We start from the raw sequence: 16,976 nt of genomic DNA, 5'->3' as shown, positions 1-16,976 counted from the left end.
TTCTGAGGAACTGTGTACAGAGGAACATTTTATTAAAATCAAGCAGAGGTAGAATATCTTCCACATTACATGAACTAGCAAGGCATGTACTCAAACTGAAAGGCAATGGGTGGATTGAAGTGGAAAAAGTCAGGCCTTGAAACATGAGTCAGCCCTCCCTCTGCCCTTGATGGGAGTTAATATGTGGTACTTAAAGTTTTTTTCCCGCAGTGTCTCAACAGCCTGAAGAGGCCTTCCTCTCCCTGTCAACCTCTACCCTCATTCTCACTGATCTGGAAAACTCTGTCAAGAACAAAAGGTTGATACTCTCCTTGCTCCACTTTCAAACTTGAAGACAAGGACTCTGCAGCATGCACAGCTAACAAGACATTTAGAGCTACCGTAGCTAAAGAATTAGCTATAAAAACAGCAGCCATGAAGCACAATATCCTTCCTCCATCTACAGGTGAATCCTACTTTATAGCTCACATCTGTTCGGTATTGTCCTTTTGCCCCCTTGGTGCCTCATTCAGCTCTCTGCCCTCAGCTGCTGCCAACCTTGGGCAGACGAATCAACGTTGGCATCGCCATTATCCACCTTGCATGGCCCACTGCAGAGAGGCGACAAACACTGATGAATTGGCCCTTTTGCATTTGCATTGTGTTCAATTTCCCATTGTGTTGCCAGGGCTGATGAATGGCCAAATCGACTCAATGTACCACTCAGCCTTATGTTTCTGTCTGCCGGTGAGCTCCCCAAAAAATTTCCTTTGACGCCGTTGAATACCCTAATACAGTGAAACCCCCCCCCCGCCCATTTTAACTCCATCTTTACCCTTGCACACCTGGTCTAATTACAAGCTACACACTTTCATGCTGGCCTTGAAAGCCCAAAGTGTCTAATTTGCCTGCACAATAAGAGCTCGTTGAATTCACAATATCCTAAGCAAGGTGCTAATGTAAAAAGACATTCAAATAAAAAAAATTAAAAAAATTAAAATACCAACATTAGCTTGCTTTTTCCATGCTTAATCGAAAAAGGATGCAGACACTGAGGCTGAGTTTCAACATAAACACTGTGGCACAGCATTAGTCAATAAGCACTGGGATGAGGAGGATCAGTGGCATTGTTCACCATTCAATGCAGCACCAGAAGAGGAGAAAAATAGTGGATATTCACTCTAGCCTCTCTCTCCTCATGCACTGGCATACATAAACCCTATCCATAACAGCTCCCTTTGGCAACAGTCACTGTATGATGTTTAGATGTATATTGTGCCTCCATTTTTCTTCACTTTCCACACGTATTGTTGAGTCGTTAAGAAGGAAGGGGACGCCAATGAAAACAAAAGGTTCTCTCCAGTCGCACATGTTGTATTTCATGGGCCTGTCTCTTGCAATTACACTTTGTCAGACAGACAATTAGCCCTGCTAATCAGTAGCTAACAGAAACCGTCCTCCATAGCTCCAGAAGCATTGCTAATTCAATTACTAGAACCCACTAACTTGGCCATTTAAATGCATAGAATAAAGAGCATCAATGGGACTGGAGATGCAGATACCAGCACATTCACTGATATCATCGCATTTGATGTCATGTTTAAACAAAAGGGTTGTGAGTTTAAGTAGAAAGAGGCGTAGCAGGGGGTCACTACAACACTGACTGATCTTTTTATGTGATATGTCAGACCTAGACACGCGCTCAGACATTACATCAAGACTAATTTCGTGTGTAAATCTTTCAGCAGCTTACATCAGCAGACATCAGTCTGAATAGTAAATATTGTGCAGGCACATCAAAAGGTAATATCAGCTATTCATAAGACAGATTAGATTTTCCCGGCAGGATTTGTCCAGCTCTCACTCTCAACCCACTGTCCCCTTGTAATGAGACACACAGCCAGTCATTTCATAAAGCTAGACAGCTGTCAGCAGCGAGTGTGTTCTCTGGACCCTCTTTATGCAAAATATATTCAATATCATGTCTGGAAACAGTGCTGTTTTGGAATTCAGCTCCACGCTCCCTCCTCCGTCTCACTGACTACTTCACTCTGCCCACACTGTCTCCCTTGTTCTGGCTGACTCCTAAGTTGGACTCTGTTTTCTCTTTGTTGCTTTTTTTCTGTCTGTTTGTCCCTGATTTTCCTTTCTCTGTCCTTTCCTCTGTCTCTGCCTATCACCCTCCCTGCCCACTCTCTCCCTTGGTATCTCTCCTGCACCCACCTCATGGTGACAATAGCCCCTCAGTGTGAGGGCTGACAAGACACCCGAGCACAATGGTTCATCTCTGAGGATTGCACCCATTACAGGGGACACAGAGAGGGCGGACAGACACACAGAACATAACATATCTTAGTAGTATTTTCTTCAGCTTCCCTGAAGCAACAAATGGCTGCTACCAACTGTGCCAAGTTCCCTCTGTCTCTCTCGGAAATTCTGCATCTTAATCACACTTTATCTTGCTTAAAGGATTATTCTTGTTGGTTACAGTATGGGTCTCGTTTTTGTAGTTTTGGCTGGCATTACCCTTTGGTAATAAAAAAAAAAGACTACTCACCAAGCTGAGGTCTAGGAGGGTGGCAGTATTTCTAAAATGAAGTCAAACATGGCGAGAAAAAGGAGCAGTCAGATAATCATGCAGGTTTTAAAACATATTTGGAAGAGAAAAGGAAGGATAGAATGATTATCCAAATTGTCCATCGTAAACAATTATCACAATTTACCACATATCAATACTATCATACCCAATAAAAATGACGACTAAAAGAATGAAAATAAATAGTTTTAATAAACCATAATTATCCTCTAACAGCTGTATTTTCCACAATATCCAATGGATGTTTTTCTCCAAAGATGATTACAGTGCCATAGTGAATTTTTTTCCTCTCTTTTGGGCCAATTCACCACCATGCTCAGTTCACTAAATTTAATCCGGGTCCTCTCTTGTTCTCTCATCTTCTGTGTTTCCCCTTAAAGTCTCTATTTCAGTTTCTTTGGTGACAAAAGCACAGATAAAAGGTCTTTGTAACGCTTCTTTTTCTGATAAAGCCAAGAATTATTATTTAACGACAGCACATTTCAGACATATTTCTGCTCAAGACAGATTCGTCTTAGGAGCACAGTGGCTGAACAATAGCATGTTAATGAGCTTTTAATGTTTCTTAATGATGCTGGCGCTTGCCTTTGCATGGCTGTGATTCTGTTCTTTACTCTGGACCATTTGCGGCAGGGCAGTCAGATAGGTTGGCTTTAATGGTCAATGATGCCAGCACATCCCCCACTTACAGGCGTACGGACATCACCTCCTTCGGTAGTCATAAAGTTGATGTCTTAAAGATGTAATGGGAATATATAGTATTCTGAAAATCTGCTTTGAACTATTTCAGACGATGATAAATCACATAATCGGCCCGTAATGATAAAAGCAACCACTTTGCTCCCTTTAATGTGATCTCAAGTTGTAATTTTGCATCGTATTATGATTGATTTTTACACTGAACATGAGTGAGTAAGGTTTCGGGCCATTAACAGGTTTTCTCCCCCCTTGCGATTAGTGAAAGCACTTTTCAGCGCCCACATTCGATTCAGCTGGGACACGCTGTGGTGCTGTGTGTGCAGGCTGTGCTGCTTGTGCTGATGTGTGTGGTTTGTGTGCAGTGGCTGCACAGCCCCAGAATAGCCTGCTTTGGCCTGGAATGTGAACTGACACACACATGCACACACACGAAGAAGAGAAAGAGAGAAGCCAGCTCCCATTAATACTCCATATCTTATCCTCCCTGAATAGTACCACACACCCTGAGCTCTCTCCTCCCTCTAAGCTCCCTCCTGTTACTGCCCATGTGTGCATTTATGTGAGTGTGTACATACGGGGTGTCTCTACGCCTCCCAAAGGCCAGTGAGGCAGAAAGCAAAGGACTTGTCATAAAACACACAGAGGAAACTCTCAAAGTTTTCTCAAAGAGGAAATGAAAGAAGTTCTTCCAATTGCTGAGGGGGGTTCAGCTTTCCTTTCCCCTCTTGTCTTGGCATAAAACAGTCCTGATACCAAGGTGAAATCTAATATTCTCTTTCAGTTAGCGATATTTACTATATTCCCACAGAGAGTGAAGTCCTGTGCCTCTGGCCACTAGCCAGGTTATTACTGAAAGAAAGTAGTACTTCCGTGGCCAAAAAAGAAGTTGAATAGTTTTACTTTTGGAGACTTTTCGTGACTTGGCGTTAAGCGTATTATTGCGCCAGCCAGTTTTTCTGTTAAGTATTCCTCTCTTTGCCAATCTCAGTGAGCTGGTGGCAGTGACGGCTAATTCTGCCTGTCACAAGCGTGAGTGTGTTCGTGGCCAGCCGCTGTCCCAAGGCCAACACTCAGTTCATGAATAGAGAACTTTTATCAATGAGAAAGCCCCCCCAGAGGTCACGCTGAAATTAAACGGTAGAAACTGGAGCACGCTGGTGTCTTCACCCTCAGAGGAGACGAGTCGAGGTTTTATCTTCTTATTCCTCTCCCTCCTGTAGTAAAATGTAAAAGGCGTCCCTCTGTTTCTTCCTCACATGTAAATCACGTTGGCATCCCTCTCCAGGGACTCGCGCGTTATGTCTTAAGATCCCTTCTTTTTTCCTCGCACATAAATCAAATTGGCATTCAGCTCCACGTGCACTTGCCTCTCGTTTCTTGGGGTCTCTGCTTGTTATGCACCTTAATTGGATTCTGCATCTGTATTTAACACGGCTTAAAAACTTGCGTATACTGTAATTGTGTATGTGTGAGTGTGTGTATGTGCGATTGAGAGTACAGTGAAGATGTAATGTCAAATTAATTTACTGTTCGCTTCTGTTTTTAGCCATTCCTCCCACTCAAGTCAAAGAATAATCAGCATCCAGAAATCAGTGCTTCAGCCTGTGTATTAACTCATCTCACTGTGGTTTTCTCTTTCTATTTATTTTAATGTATTGTGTAGCATTTTTATTGCCGTGCTATCTCAGACATCAAGTCACCAGACATCAAACTGACTTCAAAAACATTGGGGATTTTGCCTCAGTTGAGAGCCAGGCATTGTTTTGTTTGGGTTCCCTGAGTGGTCTTCAAAGTGGTTCATGGTGACACAGTGCCAAATGTTTCTGATGTTTGCTTCTTCTTGATGGTGTATTGGGAGCCTCAATGCTGCTTTTCTTTCTCTCTGCAGGAGGCCGAGTGGCACTGCGATGAGTTCACCAAGGGAGCCTGCTTCAGCCGTGGAAAATCTGAGGTGAGTTTAAGTGATGCCTGAGTGTTTGAAATGTCACACTGTTATATTGCTTTATCAGACCCTTGTCACTATGTTGAGAAAAACAAGTTTTAGTATTGGTATTGTAAACAAACAAAAAAAACATATTTCTTTGTAAAATGTTTACTTCATGAATTAAGTTCATGCTTGTTACTTTGCAGCCAACTGAACATATGGGTTTTAATAAAGTCAATTAAAGGGGTATTTCAGCAATTTAAAGGAGTATTTCATGAAGTTTTAAGATTATAGTTAGAAAGCCTAGACCCTAGAACACAATTCACACCATGTTGCAAGAGTCTACAGCCATGTGAGCAGCTCTGTGAGGCTGTACTGTGATCAAAGTTGGATCCATAGATGTATAATGAAACTAGATACGGTGGCGGAGCTCTACCTTGCTCCCACCTTGCCCAGTGGCCACTGTGCAGCCCAAAAAGCGTTTTCTCACTTAGACCACCATCATAAAGCAGACGTCTATAAAACAGTTAAAGGACTCCAAGAACTGCAAACAAGGTCCATTATGACTCTGTTATGATTTTTTGATCCATGGAGGTTTTATATTTGTTTTATATTAACTTTCCTTGAGTGGAGAAAAGTGCAAAAGTTGATTTCAAAATCCTCCTTCTTAACAAAGAGGCTTTAAATGGACACACTCCTTCATTTATCTCCAGCCTTATTTCTCCATATACTCCATCACAACCTTTACGTTCCCGCTATCAACTATTCCTTTGCCCACTGAACTCTGTAATCTACCACTGCACATTTGGGAGGCAAAGTCTGTTGATACTTTGAAATCCAGGCTGAAAACACATCTTTTTTCTGTTCACTATGATCTCTCCTAATTTCAGCAGCTGGAACTCAAATCACCGACTGTTTTGCTTCTTGACTAGTAGTTACTGTTAAAGAGCAAGCGTTAAAGAGCTGCTTTGTTTTTAAAAATACTATTCTCATCCTTGTTGTCATATTATATTATTAACTGTGTGGGTGTGTGTACTTTTACATGTAATATTGCATGTTTTCTTTTCTGTTGTTGTCTTTTACTGAGTTAATTTAGTTTAGACATCGCAGCTTTGTATGCTGACATGCTGACGTTCAGCAATGTTTACCATCTTATTTTAGCGTGTAGCAAGCAGATTTTTTGTCTAATAAGCACTAAACACAAAGTACAGCTGAGACTGATGGGAAGTTTTCAACCAATATCCTCAATGGAGTCAGGGGATTGACTGACATTGCCGCTCCTCAGGTCACACCACTATGTGGCTAAGAATTTAATGTCCAACCCAAAATTACGTCTTCACAAAGGTCCTTCCAGAGCCCCAGAGGACAACTAATAAACTTTAAATTAATAAACTAATAAACTATAAAGTTTCCTTTTAATAGTATAATAATAATATGAACTACTACTAACTAAAAAGTAAACCTCCAACCCTGCTGAACACTTTTTTTAAATTGCAAAGCTGCAGCCTCCAAAACAGCTGATGATTGTTGAACATTTCCCTGTGGGTTTTGGTAATCTACAAAAACAACACATGAATGAATGCTGTTTGCCAGTGGAACAGAAAGGCCCAGATGTCAGACTTTCCCACCAGTGCATCAGCGAGGCATAATAGTTAGAGAAAATGTAATCTCCTAAAGACAGAAATCACAGATCTTCCTTCAGAAGATGCATCATCAATCAAATAGCTCACTAACATTTTAAAGTTGTCAAGTGATATGATGAAACATGTTGAAGCCTGAGAGCAACATTGAATTCTTTATTAAGCTTTAACATATGAACTCGCTGGGAATCCCTGCCCCGTATGTGGTATTGTCTTCAAAAAGGATCTAAATCATCTTCCCCAACCACAGCTTAACTCTTATTTATAGACCTTGCAGAAAAGGGAGTTCCTATTGTTTTTGTAGTTCCTTTTTGTAAGTGTGTGTTTTTGTATGTGGTTAGCTGCCATTCTCTTGTCTACCAAACAGCTGGTTAAAACGCTGAACTTGACTTGTAGGTGAACTACCCAGCCCTGATCCTAGTCTGTGTGTGTGTGTGTGTGTGTGTGTGTGTGTGTGTATGTGTGTGCACCGCTGTGTATTTATCCTCCTGTGAAAGGTGGTTAGGGGCCCATAATAGGCATGCACGAGCTGGCCAGCACAAGATAGCTGTTGTGAATTACAGACTCAAGCTACCTCAGTCCTTGAGAGTCGCTGCCGTCTGAGGGAGTCGAATTGTTTTGCTCACTGTTCCCTTCTGAGGATCAGCTCCTGTGATGTACACTAAGAATAGCATTAAAAGACTTCATTCTCCCGCAGTTGACAGGGCTTTCGATGGTTTATTACCTAGCTCAGCGCGCAGCAATATACCATCGCTTAAGCTATTACACAGATACCGTGCCTGCGCTTTGAGTGAATTTACAAGTGATTGTATTTTTTTTTTTTCTCAATGCGCACGTTCTCTCTTCTCCTGTGTATTTGATTTATTTCAACCGGGAGAAGAAAGGAGAGTTAAATTGACTTGACAGGACTTGATTGCTGCCTCTGTTTTGTTTTATAATGCGAGAGCCAAGCATAACAGCTTCTGTATTACAGTACGGACGTGGAACATTTGTCAGGAAGTTTTCATAAACAAGTCAAGACTGTGAGGACGGGCAAATATTAAATATGCCGTTATTTACCGTAGAAACAAAAGAATTGAATTATGCAGAGCCCACACAACCCACCCCCAATCCTGCACCCATGCGCACACATATACACAAGCGTACAGTACACAACTAGCTGTACAAACAGCACAGATATATAGGTACACATAACAAGTGTTGCTACACACACACACACACACACACACACACACACACACACACACACACACACACGCATACACACATACTTAGGCTGTGCTTAACACCAGGAAACGAGTTGTTTTACGAGTCAACCTCCATCTTGATAGGGGGGAATAAAAGCCCTTCCCCTCCTTTCTCCCTTCATCTCTCCTACAGTGCCCTCCACTCCTAAATCAGACCCTTGAGAGGAGGAGGAAGGGAAGGGGGGGGGGTCGCCCTGGGCACCTCGAGTGGCTGAGACAATAGCAGATTTACAAGGTTTTAAATTTCTACGAGGGGCCCTCAACCACCCAGCCGTGGCCCCTTTCAGATGGAGGGGACCCTTTGAGTTTATTACCTTGTCCTAGGACAAAAACAAACACCACTCTCTGACATGAATACTGACTGCTGCTGTAGTTAAATTTGCTTTGAGTTTTGTTGATGAAAATTCCCAGCAAAGCCTGACTGCGACGTTGAGAGTTCATGACATTCAGCGGCAATCAATCATTCGATCAATCATTCACTCCGTCTGTCCCGCTTTATTTGTCGTGCGCTTTAAACCAAGCGCTGAGTGGTTTGCTAGAAACCCAGGCCAAAGCCTCAGAGGAGGAGCGAGCCAAGGAAATAGCGGTGAGCGAGTACTTCACCATCATTTAGAGAAAAGTGCTTAGATTGATTAATACAAAGAGCAGGCTCAAAAGAAACATGTTTGAATGAAGCGTATGAGTGGCTACAGTCTCATTCCACTTTTTGACTAGTCAACAAAGCCAAGGCAATTTTCGAAACTAATCCTGAGTGGTCCTCTCCCACGCCCGCTGCATTTATCAGTTCTCCACCTCATTCAGATCCCTCTCCAAATCTCGTCCCTGTTGAATTAAGATGTGACATGACTAAGCCGTGTGGGCATTAGGCTTGATTTGACTCTGTCAAGCTTGGCCACGTTTTAGTGTAGCCCTCCCGCGGTTGCAGGTGTTTGTCTCATTTATTGGCATAAAGTGTAATTTTGTCCCTCTGCCTAATGCTGCTGCTTGTCAATGGATAGATAATGGCACTGCCGCTAACTGCTAACCGTGATATGTGTGTTTGTTGGTGTGTTTCCTCAGGAGGAGTGCCAGAACTACATCAGGGTTCTGCTGGTGAATGGAAACAGGCTGTTTACCTGTGGAACCAACGCCTTCACCCCCATCTGCACCAACCGAACGGTATGAACAACTTAGGTTAGCCATTCCTAACCCAATTAAGGCTTCTACTTATTGAAATTACCATATAAATTCTAAAATATACCATATAAATTCTAAAAATATTAAACTAATCTGCTAACAAGTTTGCTGCCATTCTAGCAAGATATTATTACAGTGTTATCTCATGTAAACCACACTAGCTGAGGGTTTAACTAATCTTGTTTTATTTTCTGTAATATCTTTATTATATTTTTATTTTATTATTATTTTATTGTATGTTTAGTCTTCTCTACTATTTGCACTACACTTCCCCTGTGCTGCTGTGTCAAACTTGAATTTCTCTCACGGGGGATCAATAAAAGAACATCTTATCCTTTCTGTTATCTATTAGCTTCATTAATAAGTTTTTCCAGCCCGACATACTGAAAAGTGTTGGCGTGAGTCTTTCTCTGGGTGAGAGACACAAATTAAAGTAAGAATATGTCGTTTTTTAAAGAAGCCATAACATATTCCTCCTCTTTCAGATAAAGGGCAAATTTGTGAGCCTTAGTTGTTATTCAGTAGCTTATGGAGGCTAAAGTTAGCTATGTTCTATTCCTGTAGAACAAATGTCAGTCATTTACGGACTTGAATAACCTTCTGTTGCTAACTGTTATACAAATGTGCCATTATCCAACAGTTGCCAAGTGGCTACAATAATTTAGCAAAGGTTTTATTGTCTCGCTTTGAAGGACTTTGAGAGAAGGAATTGTTTAAAGGTGATACGGTGCTGCTTTGTAAAAATTAAATAGGAGTGACATAATAATGAAACATATTAACGGACATTCAGCAACTGTTGTACTCATTTTTCAGTGGTGTTTTTCTTCACTGATTAACTTCTTTCAAGACAACTACAGAAGCTAACGATTCTAAGAGTCCACAGCAGCCATAGTTGCTCGGTTTATTTCTTTTTCTGAAATATATGTCACATTTATTTGTCAATGTGTACTGAAAATGTATATAAAAAAAACACCTTTTAATAAGTCACTATCTTTAAATACCAGTAATATTTCAGGCTGTATTAGTCTGATAACATTGCAAATAAGAAGATTGAAGTGTCATTGATTAAACTGACAAAGTCAGAAGAATAGGTCAAGGTTGATCAACACATTTAATCAAGGTGTGATTGAGTCGTGATATTGATATCACAGGATATATCCTGTATGAGCTCTTGTGGCTGTTCCTGCCTCCTTTGTTGTGCAGTCAGGGATGTAGACTAATTATGAGATGAATCTTATTAAGCTTGCTTATTTAAGAAGTCGTGTTACCTCAAACTTGTTAAACGTCGTAATCAAAATATTGCCTTAAGCTCATTACTCTTGATAATCATGACGTTGGCCTACAAGTAAACATATCCTTGTCTCATCTTGGCTGCTTTAGCCTTCTTCCTGAGTCATGGCTGTCATTTAGCTTCTTTTCTTTGTATCAAATCATCTTTTCTTCTGTATTTAATTCTAGTGCACTGCTAGTACCCAATTTTTTCACTCCTTTTTCTCTCATGCATCTGCAAATTCTTCCCAGCTTTTAATCCCATGTTTTAAAGGGATGGTTAGTCAGACTTCTCAGTTTGAGTTGCTATTGTGTGCAGGCTCAGTAGGCTGTTGGAACAGGATTTTTTTTTGTGCATTAACCACCGGTTTGCAACTTGCTGTCACCCTTTAATTTTTCTTACAAAAGCTGCATGGTGCTAATATAAGCGTGTTTCTCGGTAAATGGAGTGTTAGCGGAGACACTTTTTATCCACTATTGTCAGTGAGAAGTGCCCATTGAAGTTAACCAAGATTTAAAATGTCAAAGTTTTGTTCTTACCTGAGAACATATCAAATATCTGTGTCTACTTTGTAGGATTTCAGAGGAATAGGAGGCAGGAGTTTACTATTATGATGACATTTGTTTTTGTCCAAAAGCACTGCATCCAAAGGTCACAGGCTCATAATGACTGTTTACCGCTGTGAAAATACATATAGTTGAAATGTCATGACATTATTATAGCAGTATTTCATCAGGCGCTGTCATATTTACCCACTGAACGTCCGTTAATGTAAAACACTGGTTGGGCACAGCAACAGCAATAGAATCACACTCAGACAGATTTACTTTCAGCTGTGATGGATGAACAGAGAAAGAGCAGAATACTTTATTAGTTTAATAAGTGCTCGGAGGTTATAGATTAAACAGCTGTTAATTTCTCTGACTTTTAGCCATGCTGCCCCCGATGGTGGTGATAATGAGAGTGATCATGGCGATGAGAGAAGTTTTTTTTTTTTGGAGGGACCAGAGGTGTAATGATAAGTCATTAACACAGATAGAAGCTTTTTATATAAAAAAAAGAGCACATTTTAACCAGTTCAACAGCTTTCTTCATTTCAAGAGGATATTGTGCTAATCTACTGTAAGGTTGCACTACTGAGTTTGTGTATTTCGACTTTTGGATTTAGTATTTTGCCAGTTCAGATACTAAATTCATTAAATACATTTCTTTTTGCTTTTTTCGGACAGTATTGTAGGAAACAACGAAAAGTCCCAGAACACTAATTAAGTCTAATAAACTGTAAATGAGATGTCGTTCAGTTTGAAAGACAGATTCTTAAAAGTGGTTTGTAGGATAAAAGTGATAAAATTAACATTTTAAAGGTCCAGTGTGTAACATTTAGGAAGCTCTATTGGCAGAAATGGAATATAATATCCATATATCTGTTTTCATTGTGCATAATCACCTGAATATAAGAATTGTTACGTTTTCCTTACCTTGGAATGAGCTGTTTTTATGGGGAAACAAAGGTAACAAAATCACCTAAATATTGGATTAATATGTTCAAAAACCAAATTGCAAGTGACAGATCCAGGTTACCCATTTCCCCCAGGTTTCAGTCTTAATGCTAAACTAAGCCAATCAACTACTGGCTAGCTTGGACTCTCATCTAACCCTCGGCAAGACAGCAAATAAATGTATTCCTCAAAACTGTCAGTCAGTGCTGCTAATGATAATTCTGATGGTTAGAGTAATGATAAGGATGTCGTAACTTAGTAAGTTTGTTCTAGACAAAGAAGCTATGTACAACAGTCAAATTTATTGTGACATGTGTTTCTGTTTTGCCGCCAGGATGTGTCATGCTTATATAAAGCTTGCAGCTAGATTTCCTGTCATGGTGGGCAGTTAAATATTCTCTCAGTAGCCACAGTAGCGTATCAGTAGCACCATACATAGCACCCAACTGGCTGTCACAGAAGTCCATCTAAGCTTTGAGCTGTCTCTTACTAAGAAAAGTCTCTGTCAGAGGCGTTCAAAGTCACTTCAGTGTCCTACTCACACAGCTGCTGGGTGCAATATAGAGACGACTTTCACTACCCTTCCTAAAAATGCAACGGATGCACCGGCATCTATCTATTTATCACTCCTCCTCTTGTTTTTCTAAATGACCCAATTGACCTTAAAGCGGCTATTCCGGCCCGCAGAATGAGCCCCGTCAATACCAGGCTTTCATCTCAGGCCGGCAGAGCTTAGACAGGGCTGCACTGTTTTGTTGAGGTTTGGGTGGAGCAGAGGTGGCAGGAGTTAACAGAACCCTTGATCCAAATCGACCGGCTCCAGGAAATTGGCTAAAGAAGTCGCCTGTGTTCCCCAACACATGCACTGAATGGAGTCTGGCCTCCTGTGTGAAAGAGCTGTCCGCAGATTATTCAGTCGGTGGAAATGTGAAAATGTGTGAGGAGAGAAGAGAGATTGAGCTGTGAATCTTTCGAGACTTGTGCTGTCACTGGAGGTCCTCTGCAACCGGCGAGGAGTCAAAAATGTGGAACCCTGATTGATGGAAAAGTAATTGCAAATAGAATCATTCTAATTATCATTTGTGGATTACAAAACCTGAGATTAGTGCAATCTTTCTACTTAAAGTCATGCATTTGCCCTCAGAACTACGATGAAGTTGGGTGGAAGCACAAACCATGAGCTAATCCCCCCATATACTGTGTTTACTTTTGCACCATAAAAATATAATTACATCTTGGATTTAAAAAATGCAATACTCCTTTTTTGCAATTCAAGCTCGAGTCACTGAGCTATGGCTTGTTTTTTTTGTTTTTTTAAACTAGGAACCAGTGCAGTGTGTCAGGGCTAAGCCAGGGTCATGCTGTAAAGTATTTTTAAAAAGAAGGGAGTCGGATTTGGTTTCATATTCAAAGGCAGAATGCGAGGGAAGACTGCAGCTCACATCAAGCCTCTTTTGAACTCAGAGAGGCTTCCCACCAATGTGGTATAATAATGTTATAACGAGACAAACAGCTGGTTGTCCTGTAGAGACATCAGAGACCAAAGCAAGGAAACACTGCAGCAAAGAGTAACTTTTAAGAAGCCCACAAATTTTATTGTTTCCTTAACAGGTGGTTTCCTAACATTGGACTTAAGGCAGCTGCTCTGTTTGTGTGTTTTATGCTGCTAATGATTCTAAATGTGTTCTCTGATTATGTTTCTTGCTCCTGAAGGTTTTGCTCATATATATCTTGTGTGTGTTTCTCAATAGATGTAAACCAAACAAAACATAATGAGATGAAGTATTTTTTTTTTAGCCTGCACCATTTGCATTTTGGCAGGAACAAACAAAACATTACCAGACTTCTCCGGTTTGCATTTTAATGTTGCCCTCTGATACTGTCCTATATTTCTAGGCAGGTTTTTTTTATTTTTTATTTACAATGATCCATTATTTAGAAATAATAAGGAAATGCATCTTACTCCCAAGTATACTGCGTCTTATTGTTTTCATTTCTTAACTCAAGGACTGACTACTCCAATCATAATCATGTTCTTGGCAGTGTCTGCGTCCTGTCAATACCTATTTTTCTTTCCATTATAAACCTGCCACTTTTGCCCCCCTCCCCACCTCATGCTCTTCTTTTTCTACATTGCAGCTGACAAATTTGACAGAGATCCACGATCAGATCAGCGGGATGGCTCGGTGTCCCTACAACCCCCTCCACAACTCCACTGCCCTCATCACCTCCAGCGGGGAGCTTTACGCTGCCACGGCCATGGACTTCTCTGGGCGAGACCCCGCCATCTACCGCAGCCTGGGCGGCCTGCCACCGCTGCGCACTGCCCAGTACAACTCCAAGTGGCTGAACGGTACGGGACTGCTAAGGTTTTGGGGTCTGGATAGAGATAGTTTATGTATATGTGTGTAAAAATCATTACATAAAGATAATGGGCATTTTAAAGGAGAAAATTGTCTTTTTTATCCTCCCCTTTCACTGCTATTGAACATTACAGCAGGTGGGGATTCGGTGTTTTGCTCAAGGAAACTTAAGCATGGCAGATGCTTATCTAACATTGGTTGAAGGATTGTATTCTTACTCAAATCACCACTGTTCTGCGCACAGTAGTTTAGCGGGTGCTAAAAGAGATCCTCCTCATAATCGTTCTTTCCTCTTTTATCACTAAAAACAATGATTTCTGAAGTTACTAAGCAACTAGAAAATCGTTGTCTTTTTCTCACCCTTTCTTTGAGGAGCATAAAATTGTGAATTCTTCAGAAATCAATGTCTTCTTCCCTTAAAGCTCAGACCCACTTCAAGCACAAAGCTCCTCAGTGCAGATTGGAGAACTTCAGACAGCTTAAGGTGCCCAGCCTAAAGAGGAGCAGGTCAATCAGTATCTTGTCAGCAGGTGACTTTTATCTGATTCACATTTAAGCTAAATTGAAAAAATAAATTAAAAGCCACCACATACATCGCTTTGCAGCAACCTTCTGGGAAAAGGTTTAATAACTAATTTTATGGCGAATTGATTTTTCTCCTCCGTCTCCCCCTGCACTGCCCTCCAAAGGTGCAGAGGAGAAGAGGGCTGAAATGAGGAGGAGGGGGAACACTTTCATTTAAAGGTGAATTAAATCACTGTCAGCGAGAATAAAGTGCGCGGTTTAGATCCAATAATGTCATACATAAAGATGAACGTCTTAGCTGTGACAGTGTCGTGGAGGTCGCATGTTTCAGATAGGGTGAGAGCTATTACGCTACACCTGTTTTGGTCATTTCTCATCCTAACCTTTAGGTTCGGAGAGTGAAAAATGAGTTTTCTTATTACAACACAACGCCATTAATAACATGGCCTGTAGTTATTAATCCTGATCACCTGCTGTTGTGTGGGCCTCACGCTCACACGCACTGCGAGTCAATCAGTCATAACACGTACACATTCGCTCTCCCTCTTACTCCCACAGTCTTAAATATTGTTCTTTCGCAATTTTTTTTCCCCTCACTCTGCACTTCATCTTTCTCTGACACCCTCCCACTCATTTTCCTCATCTCTTGTTACCTCTCCTTCCACAGAACCAAACTTTGTTTCCTCCTACGATATTGGCAACTTCACTTACTTCTTCTTCCGGGAAAACGCGGTGGAGCATGACTGTGGACGGACGGTATTTTCCCGCGCAGGACGGGTCTGTAAGAATGACATTGGTGGCCGCTTCCTCCTGGAGGACACGTGGACTACCTTCATGAAGGCCAGGCTGAATTGTTCCCGACCAGGAGAAATCCCCTTCAACTACAACGAGCTGCAGGGAACATTTTACCTCCCTGAGCTGGAGCTACTCTACGGCATTTTCACTACCAATGTGTGAGTAACATGAATGACAAAAATACAATGACAATAACTTTCTTCACGCCAAACGTATGACATGGTTCCAACAGAATTTGCATCAAAAATCGCAAACCCAGGCCCCCTTACTTACTGTTGCTACAACTTTCAAACTTTCTGTTCTTGAAATAATTGGTCCTTGATTTCCAAAAGACGTAGACAAAATCAGCGTCCAACGTTGCTGTTTGCTGTAGCTGTAAGTAGCTCACGTTAGCTCCATGAGTTGATTGAAAACGCAGTCTTAACATACTGGTTATTTTCCACAATCGCCCCAGTTCCACTGGTTTATTTGATAGTTTGTATCATTTGCATTGTGAAAGATGAACCAAAGTGCAGCTCACAGCATCTTGATGTCAGATAAAAAATACCAACACATATCATCAGATTGTTTTTTTATTCTTTGTTGTTTTTAATCCACCCACAGTATACCTTCATGTATAATTCAGTGTTTTTTGGCAGCACATTGTCATTTGTGTAAGCAAACACACTTCAACTGCATCTGCAATAACTCTGCATGTGACCTTTTCACATCATGCACACTGAGTATATAAAATTGAGTGATACATGACAATGATGTGAACATGGCATGTTTACAAATGCATCTTAAATTGAATTTCCAGTAGAAATCTCCTCCCGTAAACACTCAAAACCAGCTACAAACAGGATCACATATTCTAGTGCCATCTCATGTTTAAATCCCATGAAAGAAGCTTATCATCACATATTAAAAGTGTACGCTGTATCATGCAGGGATGTAAGAGATGGGATGCATCCATGGATGAAAACTATTATTTTCTATTTTCACAAACACCCCTCCCTCTTTTTGTTTTTCCAATTTTTTTTCCCTCTCTCACACGCACACTCACACACACACACACACACACACACACACACACACACACACACACACACACACACACACACACACACACACGTGCACACTCGCACCCACAGACCATTATTAAAAGCTGAGTAATCTATTCTTTATGGTCAGTGCCTTCACATTGCTGAAAAAGAAGTCTTTTGAAGGGTATTGGAAACATTTCCCCCTGCAGGCACAGAGTTTAATGAACAGCCGCATTGG

At 41.0% G+C, this 16,976-nt stretch overlaps 1 protein-coding gene across 3 annotated transcripts in view; it reads left to right on the top strand.

Moving 5' to 3' along the window:
* Positions 1-16,976, top strand: part of sema5a (sema domain, seven thrombospondin repeats (type 1 and type 1-like), transmembrane domain (TM) and short cytoplasmic domain, (semaphorin) 5A) — a 119,124-nt gene that overhangs the window by 48,190 nt on the left and 53,958 nt on the right. For all 3 annotated transcript variants that reach the window (XM_051410954.1, XM_051410955.1, XM_051410956.1), the window contains exons 5-8: positions 5,163-5,225; positions 9,145-9,243; positions 14,170-14,383; positions 15,586-15,871. In XM_051410954.1, the coding sequence (XP_051266914.1) occupies positions 5,163-5,225; positions 9,145-9,243; positions 14,170-14,383; positions 15,586-15,871 (662 nt within the window). The remainder of the gene's footprint in view (positions 1-5,162; positions 5,226-9,144; positions 9,244-14,169; positions 14,384-15,585; positions 15,872-16,976) is intronic.

Source organism: Dicentrarchus labrax, unplaced genomic scaffold (genome assembly GCF_905237075.1).
Source record: "Dicentrarchus labrax unplaced genomic scaffold, dlabrax2021, whole genome shotgun sequence".
Classification (NCBI taxonomy): Eukaryota; Metazoa; Chordata; class Actinopteri; family Moronidae; genus Dicentrarchus; species Dicentrarchus labrax.
The sequence above is the reverse complement of the archived record's forward strand: the minus strand, read 5'-3'. Positions and strand labels throughout refer to the sequence as shown.